General features: G+C 35.2%; 3 protein-coding genes across 3 annotated transcripts; 1 reads left to right on the top strand and 2 right to left on the bottom strand.

Annotated features, from left to right (window-relative positions):
* Positions 1 to 9,360: 9,360 nt before the first annotated feature.
* Positions 9,361 to 11,900, bottom strand: LOC147381257 (uncharacterized). Its single transcript, XM_086430684.1, has 6 exons — positions 11,733 to 11,900; positions 10,961 to 11,028; positions 10,149 to 10,269; positions 9,851 to 10,072; positions 9,514 to 9,741; positions 9,361 to 9,417 (listed from the first exon to the last, which is right to left on the bottom strand). The coding sequence occupies exons 1-6, from the start codon at positions 11,820 to 11,822 to the stop codon at positions 9,361 to 9,363; spliced, it is 786 nt and encodes a 261-aa protein (XP_086286810.1). The 5' UTR covers positions 11,823 to 11,900.
* A 1,254-nt stretch (positions 11,901 to 13,154) lies between these two features.
* On the top strand, positions 13,155 to 15,498 carry LOC147381256 (uncharacterized). Its single transcript, XM_086430683.1, has 2 exons — positions 13,155 to 13,210; positions 15,162 to 15,498. Exons 1-2 carry the CDS (start codon positions 13,155 to 13,157, stop codon positions 15,496 to 15,498), a joined length of 393 nt encoding a protein of 130 aa, XP_086286809.1.
* A 79-nt stretch (positions 15,499 to 15,577) lies between these two features.
* On the bottom strand, positions 15,578 to 21,994 carry LOC147381255 (uncharacterized). Its single transcript, XM_086430670.1, has 5 exons — positions 21,977 to 21,994; positions 21,731 to 21,813; positions 21,187 to 21,237; positions 16,311 to 16,404; positions 15,578 to 15,846 (listed from the first exon to the last, which is right to left on the bottom strand). The coding sequence occupies exons 1-5, from the start codon at positions 21,977 to 21,979 to the stop codon at positions 15,724 to 15,726; spliced, it is 354 nt and encodes a 117-aa protein (XP_086286796.1). The 5' UTR covers positions 21,980 to 21,994; the 3' UTR covers positions 15,578 to 15,723.
* Positions 21,995 to 22,221: the final 227 nt, after the last annotated feature.

The following is a 22,221-nucleotide window of genomic DNA, read 5'->3' as shown; positions in this document are numbered from 1 at the left end:
AACTAACTTATTGTTTCGAATTCTTCTTTTCAGAGTTCTTAGAATTTTATCCTTTATAACCTTGTAGCATCAGATCGTGTTTTTGGACTCCACAAATTAATGCCGTTAGGATCCACTCCAAGGTATGTTAAGTAACAAATTAATGCATTAATTTGAATTTTATGCCGTGGATCCCCACTTCAAGGTTTGCTGGATAACAAACTTGATAAAGTAATGTTTGGTGAATAACAAACTTCATAAAGTAAGGTTCCTTGGAGTTCTGAGTATTTTAATAAAAATGCAACAGTTAGGTCTCTATTTTAGCAAAAATAAAGCGAATTTTTTTTTAATTAATTAATTAATTAGAAAATCGATAAACATGGGACGGTAGAGAGACAAAACAAAGGTTTCTGAGAGTTCCACACCAGTAGCTGCACCACGATCTCAGCCGTCCGAACTATATCGTTGCGGATCAATAACGTGTGCATCTGTGAAGTAGTGTTCGGTGTACAGTCACAAAATTCTCCGATTTTTTCCAAAAGTTCGTAAAAATCTCCGATAAATTTGGCGAGAGAGGATGAGAGAGAGAGAGAGTTTGGGTTCGCACCTGTTTCGCGGTCGCCTGTGGGTTACGGTTTCCTCTGAATGGGAGAGATGCAGAGAGGAGAGATGAGAAAAGGTTAGATGAGTTTTGAGTTTCGCAGGGAGAGAGAGAGTGCGGGGGTCTGCGATGTAATTTGAGGGGTGGGAGGAGAGGATGTAATTAAGTTACTTGAAAGATGCTGTTTTGTCTCGGACGAGAGAAAGCATTGAACTCGGTTTTCAATTATCAATTATGCATGAGAGCTGTTATTGGCACCCCTAACTTTTACTTATTTCACTTCAATTTCTTAAATTAAAACAAATTCTTCAAACATTACAAAGTTTTTGATGAAAAAAAAAAACTAATGTTTGGCTTTCAAAGAAAAAAATAATGTTGTTAATTTATCGAACAAGAAGGCAATCTTATTTAACAAAAGAGTGGTGATCCATAATGGTGTCTTATTCCTATTGCAACTTACAGCATCTACACAGCACATTTTGGTTGGAGATTAAACACATTGGGTTATGTGCTATGTAGAAAATGACTTGATAGGAGTCCAATGAACCTACACAGCACATTTTGGTTGGAGATTAAACACATTGGGTTATGTGCTATGTAGAAAATGACTTGATAGGAGCCCAATGGACGTATCACCTAAGACACCGTCCTATTCTTTAGGAACATGACACCTTACTTGCTCTTGATTCTTAAAGAAACTAGAATCGAGGGAGAAATGTATGTAACTAATTTATAGTTTTTTCTTCTGCCAAAATCTTCAAAAGTAGGGCTTAGACATTCAATTGCAAAGCAACTTGGGCTAAAGTACAGCGCACACACTGTTGAAGTATGGTTTAAAAATCAAGTAGGCTTGATCCAAGTGTGTGCATTATTGGGTCGATTTAAGGTAATTTGGATTAGACTTGTAACTGATGTAAGTGGTTCACTTATGTGGTGTTTCTAAAAAGAATTTTGTTCTTTTGTTGTAAGAAGTCTAATTTCAAATCTAAAATTTTTTTAAGAAAAGAAAGTAAAGAAAGAAAGAAACTCAAAAGATGAGAGGTTGAGAGGTTTGGGAAGATTGAGATCTAAAAAAAGATGAATTTAAGTGATAAAGGGAGTCCTTCTATCGATTTGTCCCGTTTTCTTCATAGTGAAATCGAACTCCAATGCTCATACCACTGTGGACGTAGCCTTTGGGTGAATCACGTAAAATCTCATGTTATACGTATTGTGTTCTTATCTTCTTCTTTGTGTGGTTATTTATCTTATTTACATTTGCTATTATTAGTTGAATTACCCTTCATTGTCATTATCAAATTAGATCTTTTAAGGTGTAGCATATAAGGTGTTTAGTTAAGTACTTAATAGGTGTTTGATCAAATTACTAAGTGAATTTCACACACACACAACAACCTAAAAAAGACTTTAAGAATAATATTTTCTACGGCAGTGGATCGTCTGTAGTACTTTTCCCTACAGTTCTGTGGACTGGATTTTGACGGTTAAAGGAGTGCCATGTCATGAAATAAGGAAAATCTATAGTCATGGACCGTTCATTTTCAAAGCTTTGATCCGACTAAAAAAAAAATTTCTTTTAATTTTTTGCTTTTTAAATCTGATCTACAACATGAACTTTACACATTTGAGATGTTAGATTTTCTTTTCTACTAGTAAATTTCAACCAATTAAAGTCCATTACAGGGAACTATAGAGAAAAGGTACTGCAGAGGATCCCCCCTCATTATCTACATGGTGGCAGCAGCAGCCATTTCCTTCTGTGCACGGTGCACGCAAGGGAAACGAAGGGCTTAAAACTTGCATCCTGCACTGAAGGGAGTTAAATTAAATCTGACTTCCGAATTCTTTTCCATGTGGCATATCGTTATGGCCCATTTAGTGTGATTGTCAATGGTCCACGTTGGTCCGTAAACGACCCAATGCCACTGTAGGACTGTCAATGGATCGGAGTTTGGATCTGACCAGGATGGTTAGGGACCAATCCGATAATGATCGGATCGAATCTAAAACTGATCTGATAAGTAATGGATTGAGTTTTTAACGGATGTTAATAGTAAGATTCAAACCTGATCCAATGACAATTAGATTGGGACTGGATGGGGGCAAACCCAATTTGATTTACAAAATCTAAGTAAGCTTCATATATTTAAACAAATATATAATTCTAATTTTTTATTGAATTAAGACATGGTCAATCCAAATTTGATCCAATTGAATATCATATCCGATCATATCCTCATCGAAAACTAAATCATTGATCCAGACCATAGTTATCTAACTGGAATGGGTCAAATTTCTTGTCTGATCTGATTCATTGACAGCCCTACATGATAATCAGGCCTCAAATATCGAAAGTCTTTGCTCGTCTGGTGGTTCAGTCAGGTTGGGCTGAATAAAATTCATCTATATCCAAACCCACAAGTATTCGGGCCTATATATGGTCCAGTTCAATTTTAAACATAATTTTTCTTTTCGCTTAAAAATTTCACAACAAACGTATTTACTGAAAAGGGACTACTTTAAAAAGTCCTATTTGATAATATTGTTAGCTTTTGTTTGACAGCTGTAGCTGTTAACTGTTAGAATTGATGTCAAAAGGCAATACGGCCAAAATTGTGTTTGATAAACTGTGATTCAACAATGTTGTGCTTTTTACAAAATTGTTGTTTTGTGTTTGATAAAAACAATAGTTACTGTTAGATTCTGATAAATTGATCAAAATACCCTTACTTATAAATAATCTTATTAATAGAGTGATGCTAGTCTTATTATGATAAATGTGTATATTTTTTATCTTTTCCATGTGACGACTCATAATTTCATTTTCACTCACATCCATTCCATGTACATATAGGTAATTATAATTTAATAAATGACATATTAAACCAAAACTAAAACCGATTATAAAGTTTTAAATATTGTTGAGGGTAAAAATCGTAAAGTTCAGATGATCATACATATCATCTTGGTATTCATGTATGATCTCAATCAGGACGATTTGGACTGACTTGCCGAGATGATCATACAAATCATCTTGGTATTTATGAACAAAATAAGAATATTTAGATAATTCCAAAGTAGTGTTAATTTCAAAGGGCACAAGATGGATGCTCATTTAATTCTCCAAAGGTGAAGGAGCCAAGAGATATATTTATTTAATTCTCTAAGGTAGGTCAAGCATTTTTTATTAAGAAAGAAAGGATATTGTATTCTTCAACATGTTTCGATGCAAAACTACCCATAAATGTACTTAATTTAAGGGAGAAGAGGTCATTTCAACTTTAATTTTATCTTTGTTTTTAGCTTATCGCAAAGGCGATTTATAAAAGAACCAAAACCCAGCTTTACAAAAACGTGGCTCTCACTATTAATTAATGAAATAGTTAACAAAAGGACCGGATTTAACTTTTTTTAATCCGCTTTTTCCGCCAAAAACGCTAAAAGTACTAACGTGCCGCGTTATCAAACACCTACAAAGTAGGGGTGCAACTTGGTTCGGGTTGGTTCGGTTTAGAGCAAAATCAGAACCGAACCGACCAAGATCGGTTCCATTATATGAGAATCAAAACCGAACCAAATTGGTCTAGAACCGAACCAACCCAAACCGACCTTAATTCGGTTTGGTTCGGTTCGGTTCGATGGATTGTCAAAAAGAGAAGAACATTCGAATTCTACACGAAATTGATTCCCAGTTCTTCGATTTAAAGTTTGAATTTCAAACCCTATAATTACTAAAGATTAGCGCAATATAAAGAAGGAATTAAAAAAAATAAAAATAAAAATAAAAAAAATAAAAAAAGAAAAAAACCCAATCTCAAACCTGTCGCAGATCGTATATCACCGGCCGCAGGTTGCAAATCAGAGGTCGCAGCAGCAACGCAAGAGAGAGAGAGAGAGAGAGGGAGGGAGGGAGGGAGGGAGATGTGCCAATGGCAGCCGCAGGTTGCAGGTCCCACCGTCGCAGCCGCAGAGACAACGACGGAGAGAGAGAGAAAGAGAGAGATGGTTGTAGCTGGTGGCAGTCGGTGGCAGCGCAGATTGTAGTCGCAGTCGCAGCCGCAGCCGCAGAGACGAGAGACGAAGAGGGAGACGAGAGAGACGAAGAGGGGTTTTATTTTTAAAAAAAATTTACATTTTTGCTTTTATATATAGTATCGGTTTTCGGGTTGGTTCGGTTTTTTATCAATCCTGAACCGAAAACCGAACCGAACTCATCGGTTCTTGTTTTCTTTGATCCGAAACTGAACCGCATTTAACTAAAACCGAACCAATCCAATCCAAAATTCACGGATTGGTTCTGTTCTCGGTTTGAACCGAATTAAGTTGCACCCCTACTACAAAGTAATACTCAAATGGACCATTTGCTAATGTGACTTCGTTTTTGTCACCAAAATCCTGCTTAGAAATTTTTTTGTATGTGGTACTTCCTATAAAGTTACTTTTATTTTTATTTTAAGTACCTCTCTCCTTTATTATACACGATCAAATAAAATAGAGAGAGTTTCTTTCTCTTTACAATTTTTGGTCTAGGGTTTATTGGAGGTCTCCAACAAGCATCAAGAATAAGCCTGTGTTTGGATTAAGAGAAGTGGAGACAGGAGAGAACTTAGGACAACTTTGGAATTTTAAAATATCTTAAATGAAATCTAAGGGCAGAGTTGGCATTATAAACTATTTTAAAAGGGTTTCTCTCATCTTCTCTCCACTTTTGGAGAGAAAGAAAACTCACATTTTTTTCTCTCCTCTTCTCTCTAATTTTTTTTCTCTTCTCTACCACTTAACAATCCAAATAGAAGAAATGGAGAGAAACTCATTTATTTTATCTTCTCTTCTCTCCATTTCTTCAATCTGAATATTGTGTAAAAGATAGAGTGTCTTTCTCTCTACCATTCTCGATTTAGAGTTCATTGGAGCTCCGCAACAAACCTCAAGAACAATCCTTCAATATATGTGGGAGTTAGAGTTTGGAATTTAAGGATGACTCTCACGAGGTACACCATTTTTAATGCCTAATTTTTTATTTATTTATGATATTTAGAACATCATAGGTTGTTTTTTCCTTTGAGGCAAGGGTATTGATTAGTAGAAGTGAAGACCAGTTCAACATATTGAACCCAGGTCGTGGTATCAACACTCCACAAGCCTTACAAACAAAGTTAATATGGCACCTTCCAGCTTGATTAGAGAACTCGTCAAATAGAGTTGACAAAATGAGTCAAAAAATTGTTGAAATGCATACATTATAAAAATAACTAAATGATGTTCAAAAATATAATATAATTTACACTATCTAATATTTTGATTAAAAAATAATGCATCCCCAAGAACTAAATAAAAGTCGTCTGTCTTAGCTAGTGAATCATGCACTACGTCATAATGCGCAATAAATGATTGTCTAAGATAGTCATTTTTTGAAAATAACCGTCAGAAGAGCAGTCGTTTTAAAAGGAGTCGCGTTTAAATTGCGACGACCGATAAATGTTGGAAAAAAACGACAGCTTTGGACCATCGGCGAAAATGACGATTTTGGACCGTCGGCAAAGACGAAGATTTTAGACAGTCACTTTCTGAATTTATAATTAAAAAAAAAATTTATTTTTCTGAATAAAAATATTTATTTCTCTAGATTTATAATTTAAAAAAGGGATATAAGAAAGATGAAATTAGATTTCAGAGTCTCTCTTGTGCAAAGAGGCAGGAGCACTTTTGGTGGTATCAAAGTTGATCGAACTAATTGTGTAAGGCTGTGGGAGATTCTATAAGTACCGCCATCCCCCTTTTTATTTGAGCAAACTCAATCAATAGACATTTGGAATTTTCTCTCTATTTCCTCTCATATACATCGTAGTAGGGACTCTTAATATTGTAAAGTGTCCAACAGGGACATGATTTTAAAGTGCCACTAGTCGTGTGGTATGCGTCGATGTCAAAGAGTTATTGGAATTCCTATTGAAATTTGCAAATATTTTAATGGGACATTGTGATCACTATCATGTGCACTCAAAAATTGTGTCACAGCGGTTTCAACAACAGGTACCAGAGTTTGCTTCAGCATTGACTCAAAAATTGTGTTAGAGCGGATTAGTAATTGGTACCAAAGTGACTTCAACATTGAATAGATCTGTCATGATCAAGTGACCTCTATTGGGCCTTGAAATGGTCTTAATACAGGCTTAACTATGGGCTTGATGATTAGGATTTTATGCAAATGCCTATGATAATTATCTCAAGAATAACTACCAACCGTTGGATTTTGATCCAGTGTTATTTCTTGCGTCCATTAAAATAAGGAAATAAAAAGAAATGTTAAAAACCATCATACAAATGGAAAGAAAATATAACCACTTACAAGAATTTTGGTAATTTATAACCACTTACAAGAAAAAAAGCTTTGATGAGTTTTGAGTTCGCAGAAAGCGTGTGAGTTCTGCGATGTAATTTGAGTGGTGTTTAGGAGAGGATGTAATTAAATCAAACTTTGCAAAAGATGCTGTTTTAAACGATCTTCACCGTTAAATCTATACATATCTAACAGTTGTATTGTGTTTGATCAAAGATGACGGCCATTTTGACCTTGCTTCTCTTTCACGTTGTCTCGCACGATATAAAGCATTTAATTCCGTTTACAATTATTTATGAGAGGTTCTATTGGCATCCTAACTTTTACTTATTACACTCTAATTTTTCAGATATTTAAAATTTTAAATACAATAATAAATAACTTTTTATAATAATAATAATTTCAAGAAAATCTTATTCGATTTCAGCGTCCAAACAAGGTACTAGAGGAGGGCATTTCAGTCAAAATGCTACTTTTGTCATTTTCCATACCATACTTCTTCATTTCTTTCTTGTTAGGAGGAGAAAAGAAAATTCAAAATTGATGAAAATTTAGGGGTGGCAATCTTAACACTACACGAAATTAGTGGGTTTGGGTCAAAGACTAATTGGATTTGGGTCATGATAATGTCATTCGTCTAATATGATTATTAAATTGGTTGGGTTAGGGTTAGGATCATCAACCCGTTTTGACATGTTTAGTTATTTTGTCATTAACATATAATTTTGAATATATTAACAATTATTTAAGAATTTTGTAAATTACTCTCTTCTTTTTTTCCAAGAATTTGCTATAACTTTTTTATAATACATTTTATTTTTTTAATTCTATAAAATATAAAAAAAAAAAAAAATTTAAGATATTTTTTAAATAATTAATGATTAAATTTTTTCCTTTAAGAGCAAAAAATACTTTCCTTACAAAGTTATTTATTTATATTTATATATTTTCTAATTTATTTTTCCATTGACATCTAGAAGCATGTAGTGTTTGATTAGTAATATGCTGATCCATGTGAGCAAAACAACCCTTAGTAAGTGTAATGGTACGTTGCAGAGAATGCCCATTATATTGATTCCTCTGTTACAGTACATTTTATCCCTATTGTCTATTTTAATAGTGTAACGGTATGTTAGACTGAGATGATAAATAACTAACAACAATTCGTCATAAAAAATTGATTTTTTTCTGTTTTGTAAATTTGAGTGTTTTAAATTTAGATCTTCTTAATCCTTTTATAATGGACCAATTTAGAACTTTCACAAAAGTTTAAAATCTTATATACAATATAATTTTTTATAATAATAGTTCCTAAAAAACCTTCTTCCATTTCAGCCTCCAAACAAGGTATTGGAGGAAGGCCTTTCAGTCCAAATGCTACTCTTGTCATTTCCACACCTTAATTCTTCATTCCTTACTTGTTGGAGGAGAAAAGAAATTACAAAATTGATGGAATAAAGTGTATAAGGTGTACCTTATATGCTTGCCTTGGTCGCATTCGACACGACTAGTATTTCTTAATTTGCCTTAATGGGTGGCAGGGGTGGATTTAGAGTGGGGGCTGTAGGGTCACTTGCCTCCACAAGGGTTTTCAAATTCTATGGATTAATGTGCTATTGCGATAGATTTTAACGGCGGATAAAGAAATTTATCACTATTACCCCCACAAATGTTTTTTCCATTCTTAATCGTCCCCACTATTTTTTTTTCTACTGTTGATTGCCCTCACATGAGCAAAATCCTGGCTCCGCCCCTGATCACTACGTGAAAAATACACAAAATTCGACGGCCCAAAACCGTCGAATTATGTAACTATTCGTCGGCCTCAACCGTCGAATTCATCTGTCGAATTTGGCCTTGTCGAAAAAAAATTCGACGTTTGAGAACCATAGAATTTTATATAATTCGACGGCTTAAAACCGTCGAAGTTTTTAAATTAGACAGTCCAAAACCGTCGAATTTTTTAAATTAGACAGCCCAAAACCGTCGAATTTTTTGGAATTTTTTTAACAGAACATTCACTGTAATTGTTTGTGATTTCCTCTATTAATTTGGTGGTCTTCCATCAATTAATCCCTACAACTTATAAGAACAAACAATTAAAACTTTTTCTACAAACAATTACAATAGAATCAAGCTGAATTAAAAGAAAATTTACAAAAAAATAAAATAAATAACTTGAATTTAGCAAATCTTGTATCAAACAATTTCATCTAACATCTCTACTAGTTTACAAAACACACAATTTGAGGATCAGAACCCCCTCACAGAATTCTGCCAAATTTCAACGGATTGTTGATCTTTCCTTGTAAAACCATCTTGTTTCCTCCAAAACCCAAATGGGTTATTCTATTTCCACCCATATCCTTCATCATCCCCATCAAATTCCTCCTAAAAACTCTCTCCTCTAACTCATCTGCACTAGTTCTTGAAGAACCTATTAGAATCTCAGACCATAACTCCACATCTCCTCCTTTACTGCAAAACACCTGATCTCCTGCATCAAGAACATAATATAAGACAATTAATTTATGAGCACATAAAGAAATTAAATGTCAGATTACATTGGTTCCCCTGGTTCTATAGGACATACCCGCCAAACAAGGATTCGAGCCTCTGTTGCAAGATCTGCAGGACTCCAAGGCACTAGACCCATTTGGAAATTTTCACTAGCAGCCTGGTCACTGTTTTCCCCCGTACCATAGAATATATTTAACAATTCCATGATTCTCCAATATCTAGCTGGTGAAAAGTGGATGCCAAGATTGGGCACTTGAACTGAAATCCGTGTTGATGGGTAACTTGGATGAGGTTTTTTGATCTTCAATAACAAAATATCATGAAATCAATGAGCACAAGCCAGGAGATAATATGAAATCACTCGCTTTCAGTTAAAAGACAAGAATATAAGTGTAAGCACATGTATAGACCTGATCAACAATGACTGCCATCCCACACCTATCAATGAGGGAATAGAAATGATCACCATCCTCCAAGTTAGGTAATCCGGAAGGTTGGCTATCAAAAGTTGAAGTGACCAAAGTGCATTTTCCATTGTCAGAACCACAATCCAGAAAGAAAGCAGCAATTTCTCTTCCTGATATATAAAAACGGGAATATAGACTCTGCTTTTGTTCATCATGTTGATCTTCCTGCGTTCATCTTCACCCATTTAAAACAAATTCAATGAGATATAAGCTAGAAGAATGTCCAACTGAAGCAACTTACTTTGGTCTGCAAGGTGAAATGACCAAAATCCAAAAGAAAATGACCATCGCATTTTGAAGATGGAAGTGTTCTCAAGGGAACCCTCACTTTTGGAGCATCAAAATCAATGTCAAGGGCAAATCTGAAATGCCATTAGAAGCCAGCAAATAACATTAAATGGATTATATATGCATATATATAACTTCTTTCTCAAATAGAATCTAGTATATATAAAGAAAAGATGATACTACTGTCATAAACCCATAAGTTTTTTTTGGATATGTTCAAGTAAATTGAACTAAACAATAGAATACAAAAGCAAGACAAAGAAAAAGACCTCCCAAAACCTAAATCATTGGAAACAAAAGATAAAAAATTATCCTGGCCTAAGTACAATTTCAACCCATTAAAAGACGAAAACCCTCAAATCAGATTCTCCTAAAGTCTTAAATGATGGAAGAACAAAGAAACAAGTAGCCATAATCTCTACGCATTAATGTATATTGTACCATGAGGTTACATGTAACCAAGCGGCAGTGTGTCATCGCTGTTCCAGCAGGGGATTGGTATAAGTGAGCAATATAGGGATTTTCTCCAAGGTCAACTTGCTTGGCCAAGGGCTTTAGTATTTATAGGCAAGTTATTACATTTTGGTTTGGATGTTTATTTCGGCTGGCCTGGAAATGGAATTAACTTCTATGTGTGCATTGAACCATGGTGATGAGCCAATTTACAAGTGGTAAGATAGAGCAGAGGACAAAAATTTACACTACGAAAACCAAATAAAGAAACAAAACAAGTAAATAATAAAGAAAAATGTGAAAGAAGAGAACCTGTTTTGTTCTTCTAATACCATTTGGAACTGCTCTTGAGCCCTACGAGTCACTTTCTCTATCTTCATCTGTTCTTTGCAAGTTACCAAGAACAGGATACAGGTCAGATTTTCAAGTTCAAGTTTCCATTAAAAAGTACGTATTTGTTCTTGTTATACAGCACTAACTATTCACTCCGGAAACTAGGGAGGTGCATGTGAGAGAGTTTTGAGATAAAAGTAGTGGGAAATGAATTGAGAAACGTGAACAACCCAGTCCCAAGCATGGATAAAGGAGTGTTATGTCAGGTTAGAAACCAGTGTGAAAACTTTGCCATCTCCTAGCATGAATCCTAATCTTTTATTTAGAATTGAATGGAGGAACAGGATTCATTCAGCCAACCCCAGACTTTTGGAAAAGGCTTTGATGATGAAGATTGAAAGGTTAGTGGGAAACCCAATTAACAATAGTACTATTCTTTACCACAGTATTTGTTATAAAAACTAACGAATGACCATTATAACCCCAGAGCAAGAAGAAGGCCTAAAAAAGGGGGATTGAGGTTGTGAGAGCCAATACAATTAGCAGAAGACATGGCTTTGGGCAAAAGTGAATGGAAGAACAAGATTCACACAGCAAATCCCAATTTTTTTTTAGATGATGCATGATATTGCAGAAGCATTTTTTGGGGGAAAAGTTGATGACAGTAAAGAGTAATCTTTGTTATATGGTAAATTGGATGCATTATGCTACGAAACACCTTTTTCTAACAACCAAATTTTGACATCATTACCTGCAAAGCAGTTGCAGTCTCCAATGCAATAGTAGGACTAACTGCATTACTCCTCTTCACGAACTCTATGAAACGATCATAACTTTCCATCAAGACCTACAAACATTTTTAGATAAGGATAAAAAAGTAATGTAGATAGAATATACGATCTAAGGTTCATTCAACCAAAGCATACCTAATGATCTGAGAACAAACACATCATACAGAAGTTCAGTAGTTCATTTTGATAAGTGTTTTAAGCAGAAAGCTGTATATGCATTTTTTAAATAGATAATTTCCAATATCTCGAAGAAAAAAATATTAATACCTACTCCTATGATTTCTACAAAAATGAGAGCAAATCCACAGGTTTGTTTGCTTCTTCCTAAATGCACATCACTTCCCAATCATTGAAGTCCTAGAAAATTTTCACCATTTCCGAACCAATAATTACGGCCTCAACCCACACGCAGCAAGAATTATAGCTTCTTTGGTATGTGAGGAATCAAATCCGACAAAGCCCAAAACTTATTTTGAATCCCTGCCTTTGTAATTCAACTTCCCAAATCGGTTAAAGCCCTTGTGATGCTCCCCTATCAAAATTAACATGTCTACTCTTTCCATGATTAGCTGCCTCCAGCACCTTAAATCAGAAGCAAAACCACAAGTGCAGATGCAAAAAATATTGCTTTTTTCCCCCCTTGCAAAAAGGCTCAAGTATTTGGCTTCAACTACAAACAATTCCTACTTTGACAAATACCTTGTAAAAGCATTGCAATGATTTGGAGACTATAAAAGGACTTCTCTTTGAATCTGATATCCACACCTGCCCATCAGGCCCTCCAGATATCTATTAGAAACTATCGATATGATTTAGCTACTCATACTTGCAACCAATAATAGAACCTCTCACACTGAATTAAGTATTATTTGGCAATGACATCGATTGACAAAACTTATCTCCAAAGTGCATATTGCCTTGATGACTAGAGGGCACCATTATAGCAATTTGTCATCGAAGCCTCTTCTCTGCAATATATATATATATATATAATCCTGAAAGATTAGTTGGCCTAAAAGTTGTTAGGATGTAGAAGAATAATTTATCTTTAATTCTTCAAAACTACTCAACTGAAATATTTGGAAACATTATGAGAATCCAAAAGAAATATAATTTGTTGATAGGTGCTTTTCTTCTTCTGCTGCTGCTGCTGAAGAGTGAAGACACAAGGTAATTTACAACTGTGAAATTTAGACTTTTCTGGGCATCCATTCCTGAATCCCCAATCCACTCTCCACTTCCACTTGTGTGGGAAACTCTGTTGACTTCTAATAGAGTCCTTGTGCTTAATCTAATGAGTGGTGATCAACATTTAGATAGAAAAATTTGAATGTACTTAATCTAATGGTGTTGGACTTCTAATACCTAACTTAGTTACTAAAATGCAAGTTGTTGGAACAGAGTACCCATGCAGCAGAACAATAACAGAGTACTATAGGTATATCCACATTATTAATAACAATGGCAGCAATAAAGGAGAAAAGGGGAAGATAATCAACCACGCAAGAACTTCAATTGTGCACTGCTAAGGCTGGTCCTTGTGCTTCATGGACAGCATAAAATGCAAGTTTGCGACAGAATATTTTGATAAATAGTAACAATCAGCCTAAATATTTTTTTAGAAATATGTTAAAAACATGAATAAAATTTACGAAACAAAAATTTTAATTTTTTGTCAAAAGTACTTGTAAATTAAACATAATAATTCATTGCTAGATGTGAAGTTTTAAAGTGAACCACTTTCAATACATAGATACCAAGTTTCCATTATCTCGATCTGGATCCGATCGAGCTCATGGCTTCATGATATTTTGACCACCCAAACTATTGATGATTTTCAAGTTAAAAAAGAAAAGAAACACCTTAAACAAATTGTAATGTTTCTGCAGCAATAATTGAAAGAATTAAACATAAACTCACTTAAACAAAGAATAGAAATGAATCGAATCAGATATTAAAAATCTCAAAAATTGTTTCTTAAACATTAAAACCTAACCTCAGCAATATTGTTTATTCATCTTAAACATTAAAACCTAACCTCAGCAATATTTTTTATTCATCGAAGATCAAGAAGAGAAGATTTTTTCTCAATTTCAAAGAAGCTAACCTTAGCAATATTGTTCATCTATAGAAGATTAAGAAACACCTTCACGATTCCCTTGAGTAAAATAAGTTTAACATGCTCAAATTACACAGTCAAACAAAACAGGGATGGAATTACATCATTTGGAAACAAACTAATAAATTTTTTTAGGGCTTTTTAGAGTTCTTGAGAGAGATGGACATACAGATGAGATCTTGAGTGGTTTTGATCGGTGGCACTGATGAGTGAGCTTCAATTCGTAGGGCTTTGTTACTTGATCTCGTTCGGTGCTCTCGATCGATCCGAAATGGGAGATTGAGGGACGTGAGTGAGACTGTGAGATCGTTCGTCACTTACGATCGCTCCGTGTTCTCGAAATTATCTGTGCGTTTGAGTGAGTTTGATCGAACCAAATCAAGAGAGAAAGTTAGCTGTGAGTGAGAGTGAGTTTCTCTCCAACTATTTTCGATCTGATTTTCCTCTGAAACGGCAGAGAAGGAAGCATGTTAAAAGACGTTAACGTTGTGTTTGGATTGAGGGAAGGAGAGGGAAGAGAAACTCATTAAGGGAAGGGAAGGGAAGGGAAGGGAAGGGAAGACTAGTTTCTCTTCACCCTGTTTGGATTGAAAGAGAAAAGAAGAGAAAGAATCAAGTTTCTCCTGTTTGGTTAGGATTCATAAGAGAAGATAAGAGAAATTATTCTTGTTTAATGACTATTATACCCTTCATAGTCTAAAGAACAAAATTATATTTGTACAATAATACAAAATATAAATACCTAAACTCATTTGTAAAGAATATGATAAATATTTATCTTTCAACCAAATATCATACTAAGAAATTATTTTTAGTCCAAATGACTATTATACCCTTCATAGTCTACAAATAACCATTGCACTTAAAATTAATAGTAAATTTCTTTATTTAGGAAAAATTACTTAAGGGACCCTCGCAGAAGGATTTTTTTTAACGTCGAACTCATTACTATTTATTGACAAGTTCACTTTTTGTTTACTGGCGAACTCGATGCTTTTTTAATTACTATCAAATTCATCATTTTTTCAAATAAAAAGTTGTGAACTTGACATTGATAAAACCCACCCATTTCCAATTTTCGAGTTTTTTCGACTAAAGAACCAAACCAGCCCTAATTTACCTCTTGAGGAGAAGAAAGCAATAAAAAGTCAACTATGGCATTGATGTTGTAGCAATCCTCGATGCCAATGTCACTCTTACCGATCTCCCTCACATCCTTTACAACCTCCAATTCAATACAACCATAAATGCCAATGCAGTTGGATTGAAGGGTGATTGTCAATGTCAAATCTCTTATATGGGGAGAGGTTAAAGATGTGGGATCAATTGGAGAAGTGTTTGATGTTATCTTAGGTTCTGATGTTGTTTCCTACGATTACTTCTTCAAAGCTCTTCTTAATACACTTCGATTGTTCTTAAATGGAGACAATGATGTCATGTTCTTGATGGCTCATCTGAAGAGGTGTTTTGATTCCATTTACTTCAAAAAGGCGAGGAAGATGTTTGAAGTTCAGAAGATTCACTCGGATCCTCTATCACCTGGATCTCGAATTGGTGTTGTGGTTTACATTTTTGCCAGGAAACATAAAATAATGTCTATTCAATGATCATTTTGGGTGATTTGGATAAAGGATAAGATCAAGTGAAATTTATTAATTCGAATTTTCCAAGTGAAATCAATTCCAATTCTGAAATCAAAGTGAAGAACTTGATTTATAATCACAAGTTACATGTTAAGATACATGGATCTAGGACAATTTGACAAACATTTATTACATGACACCACATTTTTCACTATAAAGATCAATCAATCAATCACCATTTCCGTTAAGTTAGATGGCGAGTATATCGAATTCATGGGGCATGAAGTCTTCGCTTGGTCTGTAGTAATTGTCGGGCGAGTATAAGCTTAAGTTGGTAACTTGGCTTGTGTACAAGCATGCAAACCTCTTCACCTACATAAATAATGTGAAAACGACCATAATCATGAGTCACACATCAATCAAATTAAAAGAAGAAAAAATTATAAGATGACAGTAAGACCAGCTTTTTTTCATGGACCTGAAAGTTGTGTGTTCATTGACAAAATAATATTTCCGACGTGTTTTAAAACCTGCTGCACAATAGACAATAATATTCCCATGTCCTGATGAACTTCTCATCGAATCCCAATGCAAGTATTTTACTGGAATCCAAGAAGTAACACAATATCAGAATCTAAGGATAAACAGAGATTTTTTTGAGATGACATGCAATATATGATAACTGAACAACTAGTTGACAAGTAGGTCCCATGTCAGCCGGGCTTCAAGATATCAAGAATAAAGTTATCTTGCAACAACTATTCATCACCAACTATGAAGTAGCATGGCATTAAGAGCAACCATAATTAAAAAACTTCCTAGCAAAATAATGTTACCTGTAGAGCTAGAAGAACATTTTCAGCCAACACTGATTCGCAACAGCCAAATAACTCTTCCAAGTACTCATGACCTACACCTTCTATCATCTCACTGAAAAAAAAGAAGTCAGTTTGCCAGCAACATTTAATTCAACTCTCTAAAAAATGAGAGATTTAGGCAATTGGCCATAGTCGCATAGATGGCATACTAACTAAGAGAGCTCACACAGAACAAGTGGTTTACTAGTAACCAACCTACCAACCACTTAATTATGAACTCCTACCAAGTTACCATCTGACATAAGCATTTTGACCAAATGGTTCTCATTAAGAATTCATATCATTGAGGCAAGCCTTAAAAATACAGCACCCCTTGTGCTGGCCAAACCATTAATTCCCACCTAAAAAACCCATCAAACTTTTCCAAATCTCAAGCTATACCCGTACCCATAAAATACAGCACCTATGGTTCTGCCCAAACCAGTTTTCTAGACCTCAAAACCTACCTAAAATCCCTTTAAGTCCACTAGTAACCAACCTACCAACCACTTAATTATGAACTCCTACCAAGTTACCATCTGACATAAGCATTTTGACCAAATGGTTCTCATTAAGAATTCATATCATTGAGGCAAGCCTTAAAAATACAGCACCCCTTGTGTTGGCCAAACCATTAATTCCCACCTAAAAAACCCATCAAACTTTTCCAAATCTCAAGCTATACCCGTACCCATAAAATACAGCACCTATGGTTCTGCCCAAACCAGTTTTCTAGACCTCAAAACCTACCTAAAATCCCTTTAAGTCCAGTCCAAACTTTCCCATAACCTATGTTGCCCATGTACCCTAGGTCTAACCCTTTTAGAACGTAAAATAGAAGGCCCCGCTAAATATTGGATTGAAGCCCTAAGTGAATGGAAGTTCAATCAAAGAATGGAAGTTTACACAATTTCAGAAATAAAAAGACTACTCAAGGTATACAGAATATCAGAATATTAGGAATGAATGTTGGCAAGACACAGGCACATAAAGAAAAACAAAAAGACGCATTACCTTGTTGTACAAAATAACTCCTGATGAAAGAAATATGTAGATTAGTAAGTACAAATACGTTAACAGAAATGGTCTCCTAATCATTGTACCTGTTTTTAGTTTCAAATACAATCCTGTACTTAGTACCACTCGGGCATTATCTATACATACTAAGGAGTTATAAATACTTTGCATTGCTAAGTAATTTCTTCTATATTTTCTTTTTAACATTGGATAGAATAACTTCTAAAAATTAAAGATCATTAGGTGCATAATCTGAGGACAATATAGCACTGCTGCAAATGTAGGTGATGGCGTTTGAGTGAAAATAAAAAGAAGCTTCATTTCCACCACAAGATACCAGCATCAGAGTTCTATAGGTGAGCTTACTGACCATTCACACAAACAGGACAGCAAGCATGGCTGGAACCAGCAGATGCAGCTGATATGCGATTGGCTAATTAGCCACCAAAAACCATTCAAAACTAAGGCATTCCCATAACATACAACCAGTAAAAATAAAATAATAATCAAAACACAAATACATAGATAAACAACCGGAATAAGGGTACAAAAGCAAAACTGACAACATACAAGGAACACTCAAACCCACCAGATCCTCTCACAGACTGAAGACACTTCCATTATGTAAAAAGAAAAAGGGCATGACCAATCAATTCAAGACGATGTATCATTTTGGGATTGCTTTAGGTAGATTCGACTGGATTTTTAGAACTGGTTTAGACTGGGCGACAAGATGTATGACTTGGGAGAGGATTTGATAGGTTCAAATAGGTGTAGGGACTCTAAAGGATGTTAGTTGGGACTGATTTAGTGTTTAGAAGCAGAAAAATTAAAAGAAAAAAAAATGAAAGATGAAGAAAAAGAAGAAAATAATAGTTGTACACCACGAAGTAATTAGAGGAGATTGATGTATCTTACTCACCAGGTTAAAAAGCGCCAACATGCAAGTAAAGAAACCAGAAAATTTTATAAATTTTATTTTAAAATTCATCTAAAATAATTTAAAGATGTATTTAAATACTAAAAAAAATCTTAAAGAGCAAAATGCCTAAGGTCCCTTAACTTAAAGATAAATTACAAAATACTCTAATTTTCGTAACTTAATCTTTCATAAATTTTCAACCCATGTAAACTTAATAAAAAAAAAATATACTAAAGTTACCAAGCTACCCCAAACATCTATACTAAGACCATGGGCTACTAACTATGAAAATAAGATCAAAAATATAAAGAAAAGTCCAAAACAGAAAATTAAATAAATCATAAGCATTCTGACATTATGGTCATGTGTTGGCCATTCTAATTTATCCAATAAATCATCCTTGATCCAAAGGCAATCCACATGCTCTCTCCAATATGGAGTCTTCAAAAGATTAGACACATGAGGTCTTCAAGCTGTCTCTATAGCTATCAGTGATCCACAAGGAAACATCATGTTTCCTCCTACTATGATAATACTTTTTTTTTTAAAAGTATAATATATTGATGATAAGAGGGAAAACACAGAACAAGGAGGCCGAGGGAGCCTCCAAAAAAGAAAAAGAAATGAAAGCTAATACATCAGTGATTACATAAGGAGTTCCATCTAAAAACAAAGTCATCAAAAGTAGTCCCTGTGAACTCTGTACTCTGTTTCGACCAAAGATACATGAGGCCCAATATCTCCATAAAACTGGCATGAGAGCTCCTCATCTTATTATTGAACACCCTGTTATTTCTCTCGTTCCACACCCCCAAGCAATAGCCGAAGGAAGAATAACCCAAAGATATCTTTCTCTTAAAGAAAAAACCTTACTAGCCCACCCCTCTAACAATGAGGAAAACTTACGAGGAAAGACCCACTGTATGCGAAACAAACCAAGGAAAATTGACCAAATATTATAAGTGAAGGGGCAATGGATTAAGATATGGTCGACAGACTCCCATCCTTCATACAGAGGGGGCAACAGTTAGGAGTAATCCAACCCCGAGTAATCAAATTGTCCATTGTAAAAATTTTCCCAAGGAAAGCCAGCCAAACAAAGAAAGAAATTTTAGAGGGAACTGAGTTGGACCACATAATGGACCCGAGGAAATGTCGATCTGTAAAAGGGTTGAGCCACTTGTAGAAGGATCTAACAGAGAATCTCAAATCCTTGGCCCTCGTCCATTCCCACCTGTCCTGTACACTTTCATCAAGAAGATAAGAATGTAGGAGATCAAGGAAAGATGTCACGTTTGTTAATTCCCAATCATTAAAATTTCGCCTGAACCCCAAATCCCAAGTAGAGCTGCAGTCATTTCGAATCAAACACTGCTGGATCGAGCAATTCTTTCTCAGTGAACAAGTGTACAATGACGGAAATTGGACTGCTAGAGGTGAAATGCCACACCAGTTATCCTTCCAGAATCTAACCTTGTCTCCTATACCCGCTTTGAATCTAATCCCTTTCTCAAACTCCTCCCTCACTTTGAGAATCCCCTTCCAAACGCTACACCCATACGAGTTATTAGCCTCGCCACTAAACCAACCTAGTCTCTTATCTCTGTACTTGGCCGTAATAACTCTCCTCCACAATCTACCCCTTTCCTCCCCAAACCTCCAAAGCCACTTCCCTAAAAGCGCTCTATTAGCTAATCTAAGTCCCCTAATCCCCAACCCCCCGTTCTTCTTGGGCATGCAGATAACCTTTCAATTGACTAGGTGATACTTCCTCTTACCATTCCTATCGTTCCACAAGAAATTTCTCATAAGCCTTTCCAACTTAATTTCAATAGACCTCGGAAGCGTGAACAAAGAGAGAAAATAAACCGGGATACTCGTCATGGTGCTCTTAATCAGTGTCACTTTCCCTCCTTTAGACAAGTACTTGGCTTTCCACGTGCTTAGCCTTTTCTCCAATCTCTCAATCACTCCTTCCCAGATTTTGATACTGTTGTATGGTGCTCTCAATGGTAAGCCCAAATAAGACGTGGGTAAAGAGTCATACCCACAGCCCAAAATGGCAGCCATCAAATGAATATCGTTCACCACTCCAACCCCAAAAAGCTTACTCTTCTGCAAATTGATATGTAAACCAGACATAGCCTCAAAGCAACATAATAAAACTCGTAGCACCCTCACTTGATCTCTCGAATGATCAAGGAACACCAATGATAGCATGCAAGTCCCTTGATGCTCTTATACTTTTTTCTTCTAGTTTTCCCCTCTGCATTATGTTTCTTTTCCTAATTTTTTGTATCGTGTCGGTCATCTCAAACCCCTTGTTTTTCTCATAATGAAAATTTTACTTTCAAAAAAAGGTCCAGATATAACTTAAATATGGTAAAAACAACATCCATTCATGCATTGAGAGGGAAGGAGGGTATACCAAGTCCTATGACTGATGTTCTAATATTTTTTGCCTTGTGTTTTACCATGATATTCTGTTTCTTTTCCTTATTTTCTAGATCAGGCTGGTCATCCCGATCCCCCCTTTCTTCAAGTAACAAAATGCTTATCAAAAGAAAATGCCAAATATATCTTAAACATGGTAACAAAAAAACATTCAGACATTGATTGAGAGTGAGAGAGAGTTGACAATGAGACTTCAAGCAATGAAACAAGAGAAAATGCATAACCCATAATCATTTTCTATAGTAATTCAACCCTTCAAAATAAATTTTAACAAGAAACATCTAATAGTAAACCACACTCAGATTCTAACAAATCCTTGAAATCATTTAATTCAACCCTTTTTTATAGCAAATTCATGGACACAATGAACAAGAAGAAACATCTAATAGTAAACCACAGAATCAAAGAAATCGTAAACAATTTCACACTGGAACAAAAAGTGCTAAAATAGAAATTACTGACCAAGGGAGACACAATGAAGTCAAATCCACCAGAGAGATTGAAATCCAAAACCTGAGGCATGTCATCGTCAAAATCAATCTCTGTACCACAGTACCGTGAGTCGCTTTTATCTCCTATTCTCTGTCCAAGCGGCATCTTTGGTCCAAATCAATGGAAACGAGAGAAAAGAAAACTAAAAATTTCCTTGAGATTAGCTAATCAGGAAAAAAATAGAAATTGTTATTTGAAGTCTGAGACAATAATCTTCAAATCATTCATAGATGATTTGAAGATTGAGTTTCAGAAGTGTTCGAAACACGAATCTGAAACTAAAGTAAGAATTTTTGTCCGAAAACAACTTCGAATGAGATAACACCTAATCTCTGGGAATCGAAAAAAGATTAAAATGAAAAAGGGGAAAGCTCAATCCAAACCCTAGATGTTACAAACAATCCATCAAAAGAGAGAATCGATCGATATATCTTTAATGGAAACATGGACGAACCGATCGATCGATCAATCTCTGTTAAATCAAAATCAAGAAAGAAAGAGAGAGATCGATTACCTTGATGTGATCGATGAGAACCCTCGTTCCTCTCTCAGTAGGTCTGATTCGATCTTGAAGAAGAAGATTAGCATGTAGGGTTTCTGCAATTTGATTGTGTTTGGGGTGTAAGTAGTAATAAACGACCTGTCAATATCTATTTCTTTTGGAAATTTTATAAAAGAGTGAGGGCAATTTTGGAATAGAAAATATGTTCTCTTCCCTTCCCTCCTCGTCACTCCGATTTTGGGGGGAACAAAATCTTACCATTTTTCCCTTCCCTTCCCTCCATTTTTATGCTCTTCCCTCCTCACTTAACAATCCAAACAGGAGAAAAGAAGAGAAAATTGCAAATTTTCTCTTCCCTTCCCTCCCCTTCCCTCAATCCAAACACAGCGTAAGAGTTTTTTCGTTATAAGAAATTTTCGTTGGTTCGTTCGGCCAAGGCTGTCGAAATTTGTTCATGGGCTTAAATGGGTCGGTAAAAATAGACGTTGGTCTTGGGCCGCCGA

The sequence above is a fragment of the Akebia trifoliata genome, unplaced genomic scaffold (genome assembly GCF_017979445.1).
Source record: "Akebia trifoliata isolate Shusen 1 unplaced genomic scaffold, ASM1797944v1 Contig00608_ERROPOS3031104, whole genome shotgun sequence".
Lineage (NCBI taxonomy): Eukaryota > Viridiplantae > Streptophyta > Magnoliopsida > Ranunculales > Lardizabalaceae > Akebia > Akebia trifoliata.
The sequence above is the reverse complement of the archived record's forward strand: the minus strand, read 5'-3'. Positions and strand labels throughout refer to the sequence as shown.

What these genes read in the sequence shown, in the direction of transcription:
- LOC147381257 (XM_086430684.1), bottom strand. Translation starts at nt 11,822, where the DNA reads ATGGAAAGTTATGATCGTTTCATAGAGTTCGTGAAGAGGAGTAATGCA. An exon ending in GTATTAGAAGAACAAAACAG is followed by an intron (nt 10,270 to 10,960) that starts GTTCTCTTCTTT and finishes ATGGCATTTCAG; the next exon opens with ATTTGCCCTTGACATTGATT. An exon ending in ATTTCACCTTGCAGACCAAA is followed by an intron (nt 10,073 to 10,148) that starts GTAAGTTGCTTC and finishes AGATGAACGCAG; the next exon opens with GAAGATCAACATGATGAACA.
- LOC147381255 (XM_086430670.1), bottom strand. An exon ending in ACTTCATTGTGTCTCCCTTG is followed by an intron (nt 16,405 to 21,186) that starts GTCAGTAATTTC and finishes CTTTTTTTTCAG; the next exon opens with TGAGATGATAGAAGGTGTAG. An exon ending in ATGTTCTTCTAGCTCTACAG is followed by an intron (nt 15,847 to 16,310) that starts GTAACATTATTT and finishes TTATTTATGTAG; the next exon opens with GTGAAGAGGTTTGCATGCTT.
- LOC147381256 (XM_086430683.1), top strand. Translation starts at nt 13,155, where the DNA reads ATGCAAGTTGTTGGAACAGAGTACCCATGCAGCAGAACAATAACAGAG. An exon ending in ACAATAACAGAGTACTATAG is followed by an intron (nt 13,211 to 15,161) that starts GTATATCCACAT and finishes GTTGGATTGAAG; the next exon opens with GGTGATTGTCAATGTCAAAT.